The sequence below is a fragment of the Podarcis pityusensis genome (assembly GCF_964106645.2).
Source record: "Podarcis pityusensis genome assembly, chromosome: 10".
Taxonomy (NCBI): Eukaryota; Metazoa; Chordata; class Lepidosauria; order Squamata; family Lacertidae; genus Podarcis; species Podarcis pityusensis.
Window position 1 is genome coordinate 45,295,926 of NC_138035.1, and position 20,699 is coordinate 45,316,624.

The 20,699-nt window shown below is 42.4% G+C and overlaps 1 protein-coding gene across 4 annotated transcripts in view; it reads right to left on the reverse strand.

Moving 5' to 3' along the window:
- Positions 1 to 20,699, reverse strand: part of TMEM19 (transmembrane protein 19) — a 30,432-nt gene that overhangs the window by 2,789 nt on the left and 6,944 nt on the right. For 2 of the 4 annotated variants that reach the window (XM_080971182.1, XM_080971183.1), the window contains 5 exons: positions 4,564 to 4,717; positions 3,947 to 4,060; positions 2,497 to 2,634; positions 1,928 to 2,179; positions 202 to 411 (listed from right to left, as the gene is read on the reverse strand). In XM_080971182.1, coding sequence (XP_080827308.1) covers positions 202 to 411; positions 1,928 to 2,179; positions 2,497 to 2,634; positions 3,947 to 4,060; positions 4,564 to 4,696 — 847 coding nt within the window. In that variant the 5' untranslated portion in view covers positions 4,697 to 4,717. Of the gene's footprint in view, positions 1 to 201; positions 412 to 1,927; positions 2,180 to 2,496; positions 2,635 to 3,946; positions 4,061 to 4,563; positions 4,718 to 8,337; positions 8,509 to 20,699 lie in introns of those variants that run through there. The other 2 variants (XM_080971181.1, XM_080971184.1) reach the window with 2 other exon arrangements.

The window sequence follows — 20,699 nt, forward strand, 5'->3', positions numbered from 1 at the left end:
GAGACAAAATAAACGCACATAGAACAAGATTCTCAAAGTATGCCAAGTAATCAGAAATAGTTCAAGTCAATGCAAATGATGACATGCTTTGAAGTAAGCCTATTCTATCATTACCAAGAGCCATACCCACCCAATAGGGAAATTACAACACTTTCATACAAATCTCGAAACATTTTTTTTGGGGGGGGGGCGGGACCTTACCGCTGTATTGCATGGTTGCTCCTAAATAAGAATCAGTAATGGATCCCAGTAAACCAGCCATTCCACCAAACACAATAATGGGCCATTGTGGAGCAGATATATCCAGGTCATTCACAAACATCAACTGGGAAATGAAGTAAGCTACACCTACTGATGTGCCACCAAGCAAACTTGAGATTAGGCCCACTAAAGTAATGCCACCATTGGTACCTAAAAACAGAATTAAAAATCCAACGTAACTGGCATTCTAAACTTGTTAGAACATACATTTAATGAAGACTACAAAAACTAATGGTAGATTTATTACACACTTTTGGACTATGAGGAGAAATCTCCCCTTTTGCTTAAAATAAATAAATAAAACTGAATTAGAAATAATTTATCTTATACTCTTTTTGAAGCAGTGTTCCCAGTGTTAAAGAAACAAGGGGAAGCACAATGTTCTACAATCTGTTTAAATTACACTTATTAAAGTCGTCAGCAAACAAACTGCATTAAGTGCAGATACAACCATTGGGGGTTTTTTTAGTTGAGAGCATTAAGAGATTGGGAACTGGTCACAGGCTTCCAAGATCTCTCCCCATAAATTCTTCTCTGCTTTTCCTTGTTAGCATTAACTTGAATGTGGCATTACATTACCACCAATGTTGACAGTAACCATGGTCAGTGTCAGCTTCTAACTCTGGTTAAAAACCAACCCTGGTCATCACTGCAAAAGGAAGGATGGAATTCACATGAGGGGAGGAGGAAGCATGCAAACCAGCAAACCTGCTCCTGATCTCTTGCTATCATTATGAAACCTAGAATGTCATGTTTGTACCAGCATTTATTCTGATGACACGTTAAGTATTGTTACCTTAAAGAATCCAAACATGGACAATTTGTCTGAAGAAATAAGGGTAACTAAAATATAACTACCAAAATTCAGGGCAGATCTACTACATTTTGAACACAAAGGAAGGTATCAGGCTAGATGGAGAAGACAACAGGGCTCGCTCCATACAAAGCATGGCCCTTTTTGAATGAAAAAGTTAAGCAACTTTCATTAGAGAGGAAGAAATCAATACTGATGTCAACATTACTGTCTGTGCGACTGAACTACTGGACCAGAACCTCCCTCAGCTGTAATCTCAACTAACTGGCTAACTGGCTACTGTCATTTTCAAAAGCAGAATTTTTCAAAGCAACCCACTCTAGAATATATAATATATGCATACACAGTAAGTTCCAGTCAAGCTTAAGGAAGGACATTATTCACTTTTGGAATATGAGCATAAGCTTCAGATACTGTGCTTCTCTATCAAAAATTCAAAATATTTCCCTGTCCTAGAAGACAGATGAATTTTGAATACAGTAGTATTTCTAGTAAGGTTCTGATAAAAGACTAATGGGTTTTTCTGCAACAGGTTGCATAAAATCATGCCCAAATGGGACAGAATGACTCACAAGATGCCATAACTCTTATCATTTTTGGACAGTTTGACCAGTTACACTCAGTTGTCACTGAATCAAATGTAGAAGAATGTGATAAGAAAGGGCCAAGCTACAAATGAGCTAGCACAAAGCAGCCTTTTCAGGCCTAATTTAAGGCTACGTAAGCTATATTAAAAGTACACCTCCAAGGTTTCCCAGGCCACAAAAATGAATTTAGCAGGCTGCCCACAAACCATTCATCATTAAACTATGGTACTATTTTTTAAAAAAACAAAAGCAGAAATTTCCTTACCTACTGGAACTTTTTCCCAGGTTGTTATCAATCGGGGTTCACTACTCATGACAGTGCCAATCTCTGAAGCCCACGTGTCTCCAGCACAGCAGGCTAAAGCACCCAGTAGTGACAGGCACATCCAGGATGCTGTATATTGTTTGGAAAAGTCTATAGGAATTTCGCCTGGACCACTTTCAATCATGTATAGCAGAGCCAATTCTGCAGGTACACCACCATTGCAGAATACTTGTACCCAAGTTCTCTGCCCACCTATGTACAGAAAGGGAAGACACAAGTTCTTAAGAGGAATTTTAATATGCAATATCCTTGGAAGCACACAGAAAAAGAATAAAAGCTAGACTGTAAAGTGTTTTACATTTCAATCATTGAGGTTTTCCTTCGTAACTAGAAGTAAAGATCATTACTAGTGCAAAGTACTTCGTTCAGGTACTTGCAAGTCACCCACCAGAAAGAAAAGGGAGGCGAAAAATAAATTACATAGTGCATAGTCCGTTTATCGCCTTAATTAAAAGTCAAAATGCATTTTTTGTAATCAATTGGCTATAAAATTGATGTTTAATTCTCACCTTCTTTGTATTCAGAATCTATTTGCTTCTTTATTTCTCCTTTCCACTTGGTGAGTTTGGAGGAAGTAATAAAAAACATGAACATGGCAGCGAAAAAGCTGTAATTTGCCACAGTGAGGATAAATCCAACTACTAAACCTAAAAGAGGGAAGAGATGGTGTCACAAGTTATGTACTCTGGGAAAATTAGTTCAAAACCAGCCTAGACTAAGATGAAAATGTAAAGATAATATTGTTCTGTCTAAAGATTAAAGCAGCAGAAAAATCCCAACGATATTGCATCTTTTGTTTACCTATGCAAATGGTGAGATAAGAAAATAAAATTCCTAACATACAAGTGAAGATTGCAACAAACTGTTGCAATGTAGCCCGTGCATTTCCAGTATTCTAGCCAGTCATGATAGATTACTCCATTCCATTTCCCCTCCTGCTGCCACTGAACTTGCTTTAGGAGTGGGGTGAGGAATTTCTGCAACTCCCTGAAGTATCTTCCTCTTGTTTTTCAATAGCTTTGTTTTGGTTACACAGATAATAAACCTGAGCTCACTTTTAGTACATGAGTCCATAACTACTTCATCATCTTTGGGCAACAGGAGGAGTTTCCCCAAATATAGCACTTTTTGCATTTTTTAAAATAGTAAAGTTCTGTTCATGTCCTTTCTTCCAACTGTCCATTTCCATTCTTTATTCTCATTTCCTTTCCCTTTCTGGCACTGAACATACTGGTCACATGAGTCTCCCTCTGCCAAACCAACACCTGCATTAAATTTCCTTTCAGTTTTGATCTTCACAAGTCTTCATGCATGTCCCATCTATCAAATGTGGTTTTTTTCTTGCCTCAGTATTGCAATTTTCATTTTTCCACTTGCATAATAAATGCTGAATTGGCACAGCAGGTCAATAAATTAGATCCCATTCATACCTACTCCCTTCAGAAATCTTGGAGGATAATAAAATAGACAGTTTTAGCTTCTGCTAGATGAAATTATTATAAATAAGCACAGGACTACAGGTGCTGATTCCCTATTGGGAGTGAATCAATGAACATAAGCCTCTCCCCATCACCATCTTTTCCAGCTAATATAATCGGCAACTATTCTCCTTGGCAACCACACCTCATCAATGTTATACACCACACCTAGTCCATTGTGGGCAATAAATATACCATTTACATTAGCAAGGTTATGGTTGCTTTAAGTCAATTGGACGACATTTATATTGTTTTGTGAATGAATCTTCCCTGCAATGGAAATAACTTCAGAATGTGGTAGAGACACTACATTATTTGCAAAATAGCTCCTACAAAAAAGTAAGATGAAGTAGCACAAGAATATTAAAGCCAAAATTATGAATGGCAATACTGAACATTCCACTGAATGGGGGGGGGGGGGAATCAGGAAATTTCTAAAAATATATGTAAGCACAACCAAACTTAAGGCAGAAGAACATACCTCCTATTGCTCCACTATGATCAAGACTTTTTTTCTTAAATCCTCGTGAAGCTATTATCAGGGGAATTAAGATTGAAACAAGCCAACGCCATGGAGAAATAGGCCGCAAAGTACCTATAGAGTAGTTTAAAAACAGCAATATGTCAGAATAGCAATATGTCTTTCTACATTCTTTAGCATTCTTTTACTACATGTGTTATTATCATCTCGTTTCCTTATGTACACGACTGGACTGAGTTTTCTATAGGCTTTTCTTTCTGCACAAATATGGGTTAGGATGAAGGCTGAATAAGTAGCTGTGAGTTTTTATGCTCCTCTCCCACATAATTCCTTGCCAACATTTGGGATCCCTTCAGAGCAATACCCTGTAAAGCATCAATTGGAAGGAACTTTTACACTCCCAATTTTACATGCAAATATGCATTTCTTATCTAACAGTCACATGAAGTTATTTTTAGTTATGTAAATATGTATTAGGCAACAATCGAATTTGCTTGTGTTCTTTGAAAATGAAATATTAAGAAAATATTAGGATTAGCGACCAAGTTTAATAAAAGACTGTGTATGAGTGTTGTAAACTAAAATGTATCATGCATTAGTAGCAATCTAGACTTTACCATAATACGTGCTTGCAGTCATAGACACAATCCAAAAAGATAAAGAAATGCAAATAAGTACACTCAGTATGATAATATTTGTCATCATTTTGAAATAATCTTTGTTGGAGTCGTCCCAAGAAAACAATATCATGGAAAGTCCAAGGCTGATCACCTGTGTATAGAAGAAACAAGAACAAGCTTTCAGATAATTGTTTTTTAAAAAGTGTGCAAATTAAACAATGTGGGAAAAGGTAGCTTCCACATTCAATAAAGGCAGAAGAAGCTATAGTTAAATCAGCCAGCTTCATAAGCCAGTTTGAAGCTGGCTTCTTTGTCAAGTACCCATTGTTGGTTATATACCTGGGTTCCCATTTCAAATTCAATGGTAAGCCAAAATTCTTTGAAACGCAAAGTAATCATGGCAGGCATCCTCTTCCCAGTTAAGCCGGGGTAGAACAAAGGAAAGAGAATGCATGCCTAACATTTTGTTGGAGCTCATGGAGGCTCATCCAATACATACAAATAAATCCAATAAATAACAAATAAATCTGCATGTGAAGGCCTGCTGCACAGAATCCTACAGGCCTGACTAATGAACAATTCAAATGTCCTTAGTTAACAAGGCAACTTCTGCTGCAAGCAGCAGAATTTTGAAAAAGAGTCATTGTAAGGAGCCAGAGGGAGATATTATATTTTTTCCATATCATAGCGCCAACAGCTACTCAATAATCGTATGGAGAGAGAGTTGCAGCATGATCAGGCAGCAGTATGCCCAACAACTTAAACTCCACTTTCCTCTTCGGTGCAAAGCTACTAGAAATGCAATCAAATGCCAATAACAGGCTATTTTGTACCCAGATAATGGATTAGGAGATGAGGTAGAGCTTTAAAATAGAGGAAAGGCAATGACCTGCTTCTCTTCTTTTTTTTAAAAAAAACCCAGTGCTTCTTCACTAAATGCACACCAGTGTTACACAGTAGATGAAAAAGTATTAATGAAAAGTTTGCAAGATTGACATGGTAGGCAGGAGAACAACACTGTGTTGCGAATACTCTCAAATAAAATATCCAAACAGGTGACTGGAGCTCATATACACCAGTCAACACGGGAATCACAATGCCTGCACTTTCCTTATCTGGAGGATGTTCCATTCTTGGAAAATGCAAAGCATATGACACCCATTGTTGGAAAAACATAGTATCATTGGAACAGAGCATACTTGCAAGAGAAGTTGTATAGAGTGAACACACTCATGCATTGGCACTAAAAATGAATAAAGTGGGGCATATAAGTTAATTCACTCTTCAGCCCTCATATGGAGTTTGGCCCTTTCTGCTGCATTCTTCTTAGGTTGGTAGTCTAGCAACCAATCCTCTCATACTCTAGTAGCACATCCCAAACATCCAAACATTTTGGAATCAAGAGTATCGCTACATTTGATTGGTTTATTTGCTCTGTTCCGCTTTGCACACTACAGACATCCAAATAACAGTACAGTGGTAACTTGGGTTAAGAACTTAATTTGTTCTGGAGGTCCATTCTTTACCTGAGGTACCACTTTAGCTAATGGGGCCTCCCGCTGCCGCTGCGCCGCCACCAATTTCTATTCTCATCCTCAGGCAAAGTTCTTAACCCGAGGTACTATTTCTGGGTTAGCAGAGTCTCTAACCTGAAGCATATGTAACCCGAGGTATCACTGTACAAGGGAATGGAGGGCTAGAGCACTTATTCAAGGAGGGGTGCTGGACTGCCTTTTCAAAGAACAAGCTGAAGGAGCCACTGTTCCGTATATAACATCCACAGACATTAAAAAGAACAGGATCAGAAGGTTAGTACCTTTATAACATACTACAGACCCATGTAACTAGGACTGGAATGCCTAATCAATGAATTGCTTAGAGTGTGCCCCTGAATTGTGTTCATGCCTCTTTCTTACCTGGATGGACTATTCTCTATCACATGGCTGGAATGTACATGAGGCCAAAGGCCCATCTAGTCCAGCATCATGTTCTCATGGTAGTAAACCAAGTGTCCTTGGGAATGAAGGCCACAAGCACTCTCTCCACTTGTGATTCCCAGCATCTGGTATTCAGAGGCATATTGCCTCTAGCAACAAAGATAGAACATAGCCTTATTCCCATAATCCAGAGCAAAAGAACCTTTTCAGAATGTAAGGCTAGAACCTTAATTCTCCTACTGCCAGCCAACCACCTGTCCATCACCTGGTGTCACCATGACATCAGGTGACCCGTTTCCCCTTTGCAGCTCACCTTGACTGCAAAACACATTGCAAAGGAAGAGCCCAGCTGATGCTAGCTGGCTTGAAGTCACTACCAATCAGTTGATCAATGCTGACTTTGAGCTCTACTTTCAGCAGGGATTGGCTCCCCGCAGGAACTACAACTGGCAGCTGGGGAGCCAATCCCAGTGGGGCTTACATTTGAAAGGCATTAAATACAAGCCCCGCCTGCCAAGGAATAATCAGGAGCATATTTTAAAGCTCCTGATTGTTCCTCAACAACTGTGTCTTGCTTCATGCCCTAATGTCTTGCATGATGGTAGGTGTTGCATGGCTTAGGGAAACAACATTATGGGCCGGATTAGAACCCCTGTTGGGCCAACGGTGCCCCATCACTGCCACTGTCTCTTTGTATGCTGAGAACCATAACAGCTAGCAATTTCAAACCACAAATCTAGTGTCGCTTTAATCAGATTATTGTGGCATAAACATGGAGTATACTCCACACTTTGTGTTGATTTATTTCATTGATTTGCATCCCACCTTTTGGGGTACAAATCCTTCCAAGGGATCTCAAAAGTAAATGCATTACATAAAATAACAATAAGGAAGTATCCAACACATAACAATTCAGAAATACTGGCCCCGTGGGACAGTATGTGGTTCCTAGCCCTATACAGGTGTGGGGGTGGAGGAGAATCTGCCTGGAGGAGCCTGAAATGACCTTCTTTACCTGTCTCTCCTTTTCTGGCTCTGGAGCCAGTGTGGTATAGTGAGAGGCAGTGTAGTGTAGTGGTTAGAGTGCAAGAATAAGTCCTGGGAGTCCACGGCTCAAATCTCCAAATCAGCCATGAAGCTCACAGGGTGACATTGGGTCAGTCACTCATACTCAACCCAACCTGCCTCACAGGATTGTTGTGAGGACAAGCAGGGCTTTTTTTTCCAGCTGGAGCTCAACTCCAGCACCTCTCAGGTGGGCACCATTGCCATTCTAAGAAAACAAGGGAGAAATTCACGGTGAACTCTCGCACTCTTTTTCTAGAAAAATAGCACTGAGGAAAAGTATGTAGGCCACCTTGAGCTCCTTAGAGAAAAAGGGGGGAATCACCGAACTGTAGAGTTGGAGGAGACCCCCAAAGGCAATCTAGTCCAACCCTTGGAGGAAAATTTGGGATAGAAAGGCAGCGAAACAAACAATAGCCCACCTACTCTTGTGTGACAACTAAAAAGGTGACGTGGCTATGTATTTAATGCTTTTATACTCCGCCTTTCTCCATCCTAGAAGCCAAGGCTGCTTACACGGGAGGCTCCCTGGTGGTCTCCCCTCCAAGCACAGTTGTCACGTTTCGTGTTTTCAGACCGCCGGCCAGGACTCAGCAAACCCCCAAGACTTTGAGGCCGTGCAGGGCAAGCGCTTTCAGCCCGTCTACACGCATTACAAACAAGGAAGGGGCGAGGACCTCAACCTTGCGCGAAAACCGGACACGTCGGAAAGGAGCCGCGGGAGCTTCTAAGCCCGGACAGGGGTGCTCCTCCGGGGCTTTCTACGCACCTCAGCACCGCCGGGGCCTCCCTGCCTTCTGCTGACCGCGCTGGGGGTGTGGGAACCGCCGCATCTTCCTCACCCGCGCGCTGCCAAGACGCAGAACAGCAGCAGCGGCGGCCGCGGCGCTTGGAAGTCCCATGGCCGCCTCAGAACAGCGCCCCCCGCCCCGCGCAAAGGACGCTTTGGAGCTTGAAACCAGTGACCGTAGACTGACAACTGATAGACTGATACATGTTTTCAAGGTTCCGGGTTGGCACTGGACTGGCATTCTCTACCCGTCGCTCGCAGAAAGCAGTGGGCAAATCCAGGAGCGAGCTTAGCTTTGTGCTTAGCTGTATCCTTACATAAACCAATCCTGCACCCACTTACTTTGCACCCACTTACTGACCCTTTAAGTCAGTGGGACTTCCTTCCGCGTGGATCCGCCTAGGATTAATGCATTGTTGGGGGGGGAGGGGAATCCGACGTGCTAGCGGAAGCTCGAGGCCTCTGCATACAAATAAAACTCCGATTTTAGCTGGGAAGGATTAAGCGGACATGTCTTTGCTGTGTCCGCATTTGGAAATTCAAACTAGCCTTGGTACTGCTTTTAACCAGAAATATTGCCGGTGGATTAAATTCCAGGCTGGTCGTAAGGCACTAACCCTCTTCACTTTGCCGCATCAGCATAGTTAACAAACGAACGGCAGTTTTGCCCCAGGAGGAGGAAAGCGGGTGGGGGGGGGGGATCGAAATGAACCAGGAAGTTCTATCTCTAGGCAAAAAAACCCAAAAACCTATTGTCACTCTAAGCTTTTTCTATCTCTTTGTCCTCGAGCTCGCCACGTGTTCTTATCTCTATCCCTTAGCTCGCTCGTCTCTATCAATCTCTGAGGCCTCTAGCGCGATTAGTTGTCTTCTAGCGCGCATGTGCAACTGCTTGAGGGTTGAAGGCGAACCTCCCTTTTACTGCCCCGTGACCAGGGGCGTGGAGGTAACCGCGAGAAGCTTCTGCGTGGGCGGCTGAGCTTTGCTTTTTTCTGCCCTTGCTACAGGCACGAGTAATTACATCCGCCAACGACCCCCCTCCCCGTGCTTTGAACTCCTGCAGTGCCAACAGCTGCTTCTTGCCCACATCAGCCATGTGGACAATTCACCAATGGACGTTTGCAGAAACGCTTATTGAGCGTTCAACCCGATTTCTTCACAAGGGGAGCGTAGACAACGTTGGCTGTTGGAGCTTTTCGTGAAGAGGCTAGAGGACGTGCTGTCAACACAAGCATTGTCCTGCACTTTCCACTGCATTTTCTCATCACTTTCCTTATCCGAAAAAGGATAATTTTGGGGAGAAGCATAGTTGCTGCGCAAGAGCTCGAAGTTGGCTTTAATTGTGCATGCTGAATTTGCCAGACTATGATTGATTCACACCTCAAAATGCCAATACAGTCGTACCTTGGTTTTCGAACAGGAACTCCGTTCAACTTCCGAAATGTTTGGAAACCAAGGCGCAGCTTCTGATTGCGCAGGCATGCCAGAAACAATAGCAGAAGCCATATCGGATGTTCGGCTTCCAAAAAAAGTTCAAAAACTGGAACTCACTTCCCGGTTTCGATCATTTGGGAGCCGAAATGTACGGGTACCAAGGCGTTTGACAACCAAGGTGCGACCGTAGTCTGGAAGCGTCCGGAGACATGTTGCAGAACACAGCTGCAGAAAAGGCCCCGAGACATCAGTTTTATTAGCTGTTCTGTGATGCTTCCCCCGTACCATTGAATTGTTGCCATCTTGAGGGCCACTCTTGCACTATAGCACAACAGTAGCAGGACAAAAAAAACAAACTGGAACATTTGTAGTACAAAAAGTTGCGAGATTTCTGCAGGAGGTTACGGGACTTACACTGATTAAGAACAAAGCAGTATGTCCACCCCGAAATCTTTGCAGTTGCTACGAGTAATTGAAAGCAGGATTGCATGTAGCTGCCCCATAACATCATGAGCACAAATAATCATGAAAGCACACTGAAAAAAGACATGGAAGGACCTGCAGATGACACCTGGAATTAGTCCCCCCACCAAACAAGATAAACCCCCGCTTCCTCCACAAGCAGGAATCAATTTATTTCATGCTCTCATTTTCTTACAGCCCTGCCCTATTAGTCCTCTGTCTGCTTAGGCTCCACTGAAATCAATGAGACTCTCCCAAGCAATTGTATGGTAAAGGATTGTCTTTCCTGCTCCCCCCTTAAATACGAAAAAGCTTTGTATGTCTTGGTTTTATTTGTATTTCGGAATCTTTAGATTATCTGTGTGATCTAACATAATGTGCAAGACCATGTATCATATCTAAGAAAATTGACAATCCTGTACTTACTTACCAGTGATTAACTCAATGCGACTCAACAGTGCCTACCTTCTGTATAGTATTTGAACTTGCACTTTTATTAAAATAATTAGTATGTCTACTCAGAGGTAAGTTTCTTTGTGTTTCATGGGGTTACTCCCAGGTAAGTGGGTACAGGATAGCAGCTTATGGTTTATGGAGAAAAACAAGGTTTGTGTGCTTTGTAACAGCAGTATAGCTGGCAGAAATTCAACAGGTTAAGTATTTGCTATTATGGCAAATATTAGGAAAGCTTCACCATGGCTGTACACTTTCTAATTTTGTATTATGCTGCGTCCCCCATGGCATCTATTTTGTGACTGGTGCCCCCAGCACTCTCCCAAAATTCAAAATATGCCTTATAACCTTCACTCTTTCATGTCTATGGCAATAATGGTGGACAAATATGGTGTCATGGGGTTTTGGGGGGTGGCGGCTAAACCCTAGAAATTAATAAACGGTAGGATTTTGATTATTTGGGATATGAAGGGAGAAATACTGCAGAGGAATTCCTGAGCTAGCCTATCCAAAAAAAACAACGACCTGGTCATAGGACCATTGAGGGTCATTGGCAATGCAAGAGCACCTCTTGAGGTGTGAACAGAGACTGGGGATTTGGAAAGTTGCCAGGGTAACTGGGTGTGAGGTGACAAGTGTGCTGGGAGGGGATTTTCCCTTGAGCCCCTCCCGTGAAAGAAAATAAGAAAAGGAGAAGGGTCAAGGTGTGAATGAGGGATAAATGGTATGGTACTGCAGATGAGAGGCAAGGCCTTCACTTGTACTATGATTTCCCCCTCTTGGTGCAGAATATAAGACTTCCAATTATAATAGCAGAGGATAGGAGGAAGGCATTTTGAATGGGAATTTATTCCTTTTATGAATTGCTGTTATCTCCCCTGGACTCCCTATGATTTGGAGTGTTGAATATTTATTTGTACTGCACTCTGCTATTGTGCACTCTATATTTTATTGTGCTCTGTGGAAATTATTGTAGAAGCAATGTTTTATTTATTTAACAACATTTGCATATTGCTTACTTGATAAGAAAACCTATAAGGTTTTTATTTATTTTTGCCATGGTAGTTGTTATTGAACTGAATTATATTGCAGTTATGAAACGAATGGCTTTGAAACGTTGCAGTTATATTATGCACTATTTGTATTGGTAATATTACTAATTATTGAGTTAGCATTTATATTTGAATTATTGTATTGATGGATGTTGAGTGGTTGCTATGAAATAGTTACTGGATTTGTTTGAAACACTACTTTAGAGCAATATTTCAACTATTTATATAGTGCTTGATACCATAGTCTCTAAGCAATATGCAACGAGGCTACAAAAAAACCCACATCCCTCCATTACAATTACTTAAACATTTAAAGCTTACTTAAAATGTTGGCTGAAATGTTTAAAGCCTTCACCAAGCACCAGTAGTTCAGTAGAGAAGGTCCCTGTCTGATCTCAGTCAGGAGGAAGTTTCACAGAATTGGGCCCACAATACTGAATGCACAGTTCCTGGTAGATTCAAGCCATGTGACTGAGCCCTGGGGAGCCACTAATGTAAACTCCCCATAATACCTCAATGATGGGACAGGGATAGAAGCATAAGGTGGTCCTTAAGGGATCTTGGGCCAAAATCAGTAATACATAAATTAATACACAAACCTTGAAGTTGCATATTGGTAGCTGATACAAGTTTTTAAGTATGGGAGTTATGTGCTTGGGTTGTTTGTCTTCCTCAGCACTCTAATCAAGGTACAGTATTTTTAACAAACTGGTCTTCCAGGCAAATCCTAAGTATAGTGTCACATGTGTGCCACTGCTTTAGATAGGATGCAGTTTTTACTTTAGCTATGATGTGCTTTCATTTGTTGTAAAATGCAGCAACACTGAGTGTGGCTGTACTGCAAAAAAGCAGGATAGAAATAAATAAACTGATTGACGTGACAAATGCTAGAAATAAACCCTACTCATCATTTAATTTATGCTGAGCCTCAGGAAAAGCTGTATTATATGTAGGAAGGAATCACGGCTTCAGCAGAAAACTGAAAATAAAGAAAACCATGAGTGTGGGACTGATAACTCCAAATATTATTTCTGGGAATAGAAAACATGGTTTAGCACCAAGAGCAGAGGCTCCATATGATGGCAGATCATGCCAGTTTGTCAACCTCAGCAAGAATATGACAAAATAGTATATCACAGTGTCAGCAAAACAGCCAATAAAAAGTGTATTTCAGAGAGGTATACATGAATTGCAGAGAAGAAAATTACTAGGGAGTGTATTTTAATTATCGGGATGAGGTGTGGTTTAAAGACTTCAAGATGGGGTAGGAGACGAGGTTCTGCTTTTCCAAAGCATTTTTATAATTTCCAGGTAACCCTGCATCCTTGACACACCGCTTACAAAATATGCAGGTAAGCTTAGCTCTCAAGACTGCGGCTTAAGTCTTCAGAACCATTTTTTATTAATACAGTGCTATTGTTTTTGCTTTTGCTGTTTTTATTTGTCTGTCCTTTTAAATAGCAATTAATCTACTGGCTTATTTTGTGTGTCATTTATCAGTTCTTAAGCTTGTTTACTTGAACCGTTTTAAAGTTAATAGTTTAGACAGGAGAATTTGCAAGCCAACCTGAAAGTCATTGTGGTGGAAATGTGGGATTAAAACCTTAAGCAAAAGAAAGTATTAAATAGTAAGCATGTCATCTCATGTGTTCTGAACATCTTCTAACTTTTTAAGGCATTCAGAAATTAATATCTATAAATATTACTCTCCTATTTTTCAACATATATCCTGGAACTCCCATTGATTTTGAATGAGCTTTCAGAAGATGTGGTTAAGATCCATAACCTTGATGAAGTCCTCAGAAATCACAGCAAACTAAATTTAATGCAAATAATAAGTGATAATCAACCATGGCACTTTACGTTTCAAGTAGCATCATGCTACTTTAATCAGACACGGCTTCCCCCAAAGACTCCTGGGGGCTGTAGTTTGTTTAGCGTGCTGAGAGTTGTCAAGAGACTGCTGTGCCCATCACAGAGCTACAATTTTCAGAATGGTTTAACTACCAGTCCTTCTTCCGAGGGAACTCTGAGACTTGAAGGGAATAGTACACTAACATAGTGTGCATAGTACTAACGGGACTAAGTCACATACCCAAAATAGACCCACTGAAATCAGTGGAATTAAGTATGTATAACATTGGATATAACTCAAACTGACTGTGAGTTCATAGAATCATAGAGTTGGAAGAGACCACAAGGGCCATCGAGTCCAACCCCCTGCCAAGCAGGAAACACCATCAGAGCACTCCTGACATATGGTTGTCAAGCCTCTGCTTAAAGACCTCCAAAGAAGGAGACTCCACCACACTCCTTGGCAGCAAATTCCACTGTCGAACAGCTCTTACTGTCAGGAAGTTCTTCCTAATGTTTAGGTGGAATCTTCTTTCTTGTAGTTTGGATCCATTGCTCCGTGTCTGCTTCTCTGGAGCAGCAGAAAACAACCTTTCTCCCTCCTCTATGTGACGTCCTTTTATATATTTGAACATGGCTATCATATCACCCCTTAACCTCCTCTTCTCCAGGCTAAACATGCCCGGCTCCCTTAGCCGTTCCTCATAAGGCATCGTTTCCAGGCCTTTGACCATTTTGGTTGCCCTCCTCTGGACACGTTCCAGTTTGTCAGTGTCCTTCTTGAACTGTGGTGCCCAGAACTGGACACAGTACTCCAGGTGAGGTCTGACCAGAGCAGAATACAGTGGCACTATTACTTCCCTTGAAGTTAGTGGTGCGGTATCTACTCTCATGAAATGCCTTTACATTGCTTTGAACACAGGTGTAGGAGTGCGTTCCTATGCACATTTGCCAGGCCAGAAGCCCCACTGAAGTCTGCAAGACTTCTATCGAAATAAATAGCAATGCTCAATGGAGCTTCAGCCTTTCAAAAGGCATGCACTGGAGCAGATTAAGCACTATGATCAGAACCCTTAAGAAAGCATACTTCTTGTTATAATACTCTCCCATTCTGTTCCCCACTCCTTGCTCACTTTCCCAATTGGATAACAAGGGAGAATGCATCCTGCTTCTCATGCTAGTCCTTACACTCAACTGAAGACCATTGCACTCTGTTTCCATGTTTAATAAAAAACCTGCAAAGCCCTATCAGCTCTTGCCTTTCAGTTCCTTTAGTACAGGGAGATCATGTAGGGATATTTTAGAAATGTCCACTATTTATTTATTACATTTTTACGCTGCCCTTCTTTCGGGGAGTTCAGGGTGTGGGGTATGCACGGTCCTCCGCACTCCCATGATTCAACCTCCCAGGATTGTTGTGAAGATTAGTTAAACTGAGAGAAAGTTTAGATAGGAGGGAGGAATTTGAACTTTAGTTCTCTTGGTCTTTGTATGACATCCTTACCACAGTTTTTCCTATTCTAATGTAGGAAAAAGAAACAAGTGTTTCCAAGTATAGGAAAATAGAGAGGCTTCATTATCAGGCTATTGAAAATTGTTTTTTTTATTATACTGTACTCTCAGTCTGCATTTCACCCCATGATCCCAGGATAGGTTACAAAAATGTCACAATTAAAAGAAATGTAATTTACATTAAAAAGATAAAATAGCGAAACCAGTGACAAAATAACAGGGCAGCAGTGCTTATGAACACAGGAGAAGGGAATACTTCAATTCAGCAAAAGGCCTGGATAAGGAAACACATATTGACCAATCATTGAAAAGCATATAAGATGCATCTCAGAGGGGAGGTAATTCCACAACCTGATTGTTTGCATTACATGCTAGGATTTACCGCTTTATCACATTTGTGATCTTAAGCACATTCCCTCAAAAATAAGGGGGGGAGGGTAAATCCTCAAATCAGTGAGACTTACAAGAAACACATTCAGAATGGAAAGTGTAGTATTTTAAAATATTTTCTTGATGAGTCCCTTAAAAAGACAGATGTTCAGAACACATGTTATTATAGGCCCTTCCCAAAGATTGGAATGTTGACCTGAAATATCCTGAGTTAACACAACTCCATAAAACAGAGAGCAAGCTTCAAAGAACCTGTGCTCTGTTAAAATATGCTGATGAAAGGAAGCCAGTTAAAGCTTACTAAGAAGTATCCTATGTACCTATGCGTATTACTCACAATTAATATTTTCCCACATTATTTTTTGTCTGCCATGCAAAAGACATTTACAGTCCAATTCTATGCACATACTCTGAAAAAAGGCACATGGAATTCAGTGGAACGTGCTAACTGTACATGAGATTACAACTGCTTCCAGTTTCATTTAAAAACACAGGTGCAAATAGGAAAAAGGGAGTCTAGCTACTTTAAAATACCGTATTTTTCGCCCTATAGGATGCACTTTTCCCCCTCCAAAAATGAAGGGGAAATGTGGGTGCGTCCTATGGGGTGAATACAGGCTTTCGCTGAAGCCTGGAGAGCGAGAGGCTCTCGCTCTCCAGGCTTCAGGAAGCTCTGCGCAACCCTCCGGAGCCCGGCGCCAAGCCGCGCCGGGCTCCGAAGGGTTGCGCAGAGCTGCCTGCATTAGGAAGCCTCAGCACGCCCGGGCTTCGCACAGCTGTCCGCAAGCCTGGGTAGACCGGCGCGGCTCCCTAGGCTTGCGGATAGCAGGCTCTTCTGGGGGCTGGGGTCGGGGGAAGCTTGGGCTTCCCCCGCACCAGCCCCGTGCCTGGGGGGGAAATAATTTTTTTTCTTTATTTCCCCCCCCCAAAAAAAACTAGGTGCGTCCTATGGGGCGAAAAATACGGTACTTCAGGGATACAGTGGTACCTCGGTTTAAGAACAGCCCTGTTTACGACCTATTCAGTTTATGAATTCCACAAAACTGGAAGTGGTGTCCTGGTTTGCGAACTTTACCTCGGTCTAAAAACAGAAGCCGAAAGGTGGAAGGGCATCGGCGGTGGGAAGCCTCATTAGGGAAAGCACACCTCGGTTTAAGAACGGTTTCGGTTTAAGAACGGACTTCCGGAATGGATTATAAACCAAGGCACCACTGTACTGGGTTAAAATGCTGTAACTGGATACAAAATATCTTACTTCGGCCAGGAAGCTTTTTTATTTTCAAAACAATTTGGCTTTCATGCCTACCTTTCATATGTTTCTTGATGTTAGAATGTTATGGTTCAATCCCCGCGCCCCCCGGCAGAATTACTTCTATACTTGTAGAATTACCATTTCTGAAATAACATCTTTGGATTTTATTACTTCATTGTCTTTTCAAGACTGGGAAGTCAGTGACTGTCAGTATCTTAACCACCGGCCTATTTCTGAGCGTCTTTAATATAAATCAGTCACTATGTTTGTTTAAGCAGTAGAGCGAGAAATATTATATGGAAGAATGGGTTTAAGAACAGAGCTACAAAGCTGACAAGGATTGCTCCAAATTAACCTGAGTGAGATAAGGGAAATCTGGATTGCTTTGTAGGCATCCTGTGTTAAAGGGATTTATTGTGCATATAAACTTCCATTTAATAAAAGAGCTCACTTATTCATAAAACTGTCCTGCTCTTGTAAAGCTGATTAATCCTTATAGCACATCATGCGTGTACTGAACCATTAAAATTAATTGGGGGAGGGTGCATTTATATCAGTTGGATATTGTATGAATTCCATAGACTAGTAATATTGATGGCAGTTCTAATATTGAAGGGAACAATGCCTTAAAAAATTATGTACTTGGTCAAACTAAATGAGACCCATCCCATCCAGTTGTTATTTGCTCCACAAAGGAAAAGGATGGGATCCTCAAGCTCCCTCCCACCCATGGCTGTTATTGATTAATAAAAAGTGAAAGATCCTGATCATCATCATCTAACATAATGTGTTTTCCTTATTACATTTTGAAGTCTTTTAGTGAGCTCCCACAGACTATCTGCTTCTGATCATGCTTCCATATTGTTATCTGATTCTAACCAGGTTTACTTAGAAATAGGCCCTAAAATATTTAACTCAGACTTACTTTCATGAAAGAGCAAACACTGGGTAGATGTGATTCTACTCATGTACCATTCATTCTCTATAAAAGTGTGGGCCTAGAGCTTAGATTTTTTTGCACATTATGCACTTTTAAAATATTTAATATAAACTACATCGGAAAATTTGCCACATTACAGGGCAGAGATATGCCGTGCATACTAATAAACAACTAAGTACAAATGGTGACTCACTGCTTTCCACCCAAAGTCAGCAAGATAGAAACACATGACTGACCATCAAGTGACTAAGATTTGAATGGATGGGGGAGAGTGAAGGTCCATTTAAGGATATATTAAGAGATGCATTGCTGGTTTAGAATGTAATTCTGTACTGTCATGGACTGGATGGATGCAGAGGAGTGGTGGGAGGCAGCAGCCGGGAAACACCCTAGGGAACACCAAGGGGAGGAAGGCTCAGAGGCTGGGGATTAGTAGTGGGACAACGATGAGTGGTCAGAGGGAGAAGGAGCTGACTGGGAGGAGGAGGTATCAGCTGCAGGAGAGGTGACAGGGTTTAGTGAACATGAAGAAGCTGTGGCAGAGTGCAGTTCAGACTTTGAGGCTGAAGCAGAGGCGGGGGGGGGGGGTCAAGAGGCTGCTGAAGAATCCAAGGAGTCTCCGTCCCCTGGGTTCCAAGAATGCACAGAGAAATGAAAAGAACAGAAAACAGTTGCGAGCACAGTTTGACAATGTGTGGGGAAAACTCTGGAGGGGAGGAGCCTTAGAGAGTGGTGGGAAGGCGGGGACCTTCAGACCTCACAACAGCTTCACTGGGGCCAGACCAAGGAAAATTAACTTCACTGGCCTTGGGTGCTTTGTTTATGCTGCTGATCTACACCTGACTCAAGTCCTGACGTGTACACATTTGCATTGGAGTAAGTTTAATTGAATTCAGTTTGGACTTGTTTCCAAGTAGACATGCTTAAGATTACACTGTTAAGATTGTTCTAGTTTTTTGAACATATAGTGGCTGCTTCTTCTTGTGGTTTAACATCATACATCACTGTGGGCGGCTAGGCTGTCACTAATTACTGTACTCTGATACTGCTTCTTGCTTTCCTGGATGGAGGATAGGGAAGTCGTGTCAGGCTGTGAACAGCGGCAGAGCATGTTCCCATGGTGCCTGGGACAGGTGACGGAGGGCGAAGGAGCCTGACTAGCCAGAGAGCTCAGGGAAGGGCAGAATGAGAAATGTGCAACAGCTATGCATCCTTCAATCCCAGTATCGAAAGGTGCGTGGTACGGAGGGCAAATGGAGCTGCGGCTCGCTTCAGTGGTGAGAGCTGGCCTGGTGCAATGGGCTCCATTTACCCTCTGTGCCCCACCATGTAAACACTCCTCGCGAAGCCACCCGGGGAGGACGAGTGAGAAGAACACAACAGACACACACCCTTCGATCCCAGCCTTGGCAAGGCTGGGGTCCTTCTCTTGCTGCCCTCCCCGAGCGGCTTTGTGAGGCTGGGATCTGATCAGATCCACCCTCACAAACACACACAGGGCTGGCTTGGGGAAGGTGGCATGAGAAGCATGTCCCCCGCCCAAAATGCGTCCGGGGCAATCGCCCCAGCTGCACCCACCTAGCTACAACCCTGGCTGTCTACACACTATACCTTTAAAGCATATTCAAAGCATATCCCCACCAAGACTCCTGGGAACTGTAGTTTGTTAAGGGTGCTGGGAATTGTGGTTCTGAGGGCAATCATAGTTCTCAATATTATTCGGCATGCATTTAAAGGTGTGGTGCGTACACAGCCTCATTGGGAAGAAACCTAATGTATCAAGGTAAAATTCTCAGTTGTTGGTCTGCACTTTGGGGCCTCTGGCTGCGCCTATGACTGGAAAGCTGTCTCTCAGAAGGTGCTGCTTGAGCTGAACATGGTGCCCTGCCCCTGCTCTGCAGGTTTTGCTTTGGACAAAGCCTTTGTTACTGGTGCTTGTAAGTGGTGTTGTAAGCATACAGGACAAAATGGGGATTGTATTGGTACACTGTCCATCTGGCTGCAGCTTCCCATGGCAGCTTTGGCTCAGGGCTTCATGGCCTTCCTAAGTGCCATGTGGCTGTCCCAGTGAGTTTTAAGCACCTCAAATGTGGCAAGGTACACACTTTGACTGGAATGTTTTCTTTATTTGCCCTCAGGCAAGTTGATGGTGATCTGAGAGTGGAGTATATGTCAATGGTTCATTTGCCAAACGTCATCGTGTTTGTGTGTAAGTTGTACTTTTGAAATGAAAGTGTCTAGCCACATTCTCAGCAGTCTTATTTTGCAATATTTGAAATAATAGCTCTTTTAAGGCACTGGAGGGGGTGAGAGACCTGTGGGCATTCAGATATTCCTGGGACATAACTCCCATAATTCCTGACCACTTCTGGCTGATGATGATGGGAGCTGGAGTCTGGTAATATCACAGGCTCCCTACAGCACAGAAAGCAAGCATGCTGCATGTATCACTTCATCTGCAACAACATGGAAAAATTTTGTGCGGCAGTGGTAGAGAACAGTTGTTGGGATCTACTTCCCATCAGTTCCAACCACCATAACCAGTGGTCAGCAATCATGGGAGTTGTAATCCAATGCAATCTGGAGTGTCATAGGTTAGCCACTCTGCTATATGGTGAGACATGTGAAAAACACTTAACTGGTTCTACCATATGAAAGGCTGTACACAGTTTTTCTTTCATCTGCTTAACTAAGGTATGTTTGAAGGTGCTGTCTGGCATAAATTTGTGGGCAGTGCAAGTGTTCTAAGCAGAAGATGAATCAGGCTTATTGTATAATCATTAAAACAAATTGGTGCAAGAATACCTCCATATAGCCGGAGGGCTGCGCCTTTTTGGCAATATTTGTTGCCGGGTAAAATGAGATGCCAGGCTTTAGGAGGGAGGCATGAGGGCGCTGACAGGGTCCTAGAGTCCTTCTGCCTCCTTCCCAAAGCCTAGTTAGCATTTCCCCAGCTTTGGGAAGGAGGTGGGAGGGCTCTTGGACTTGCCAG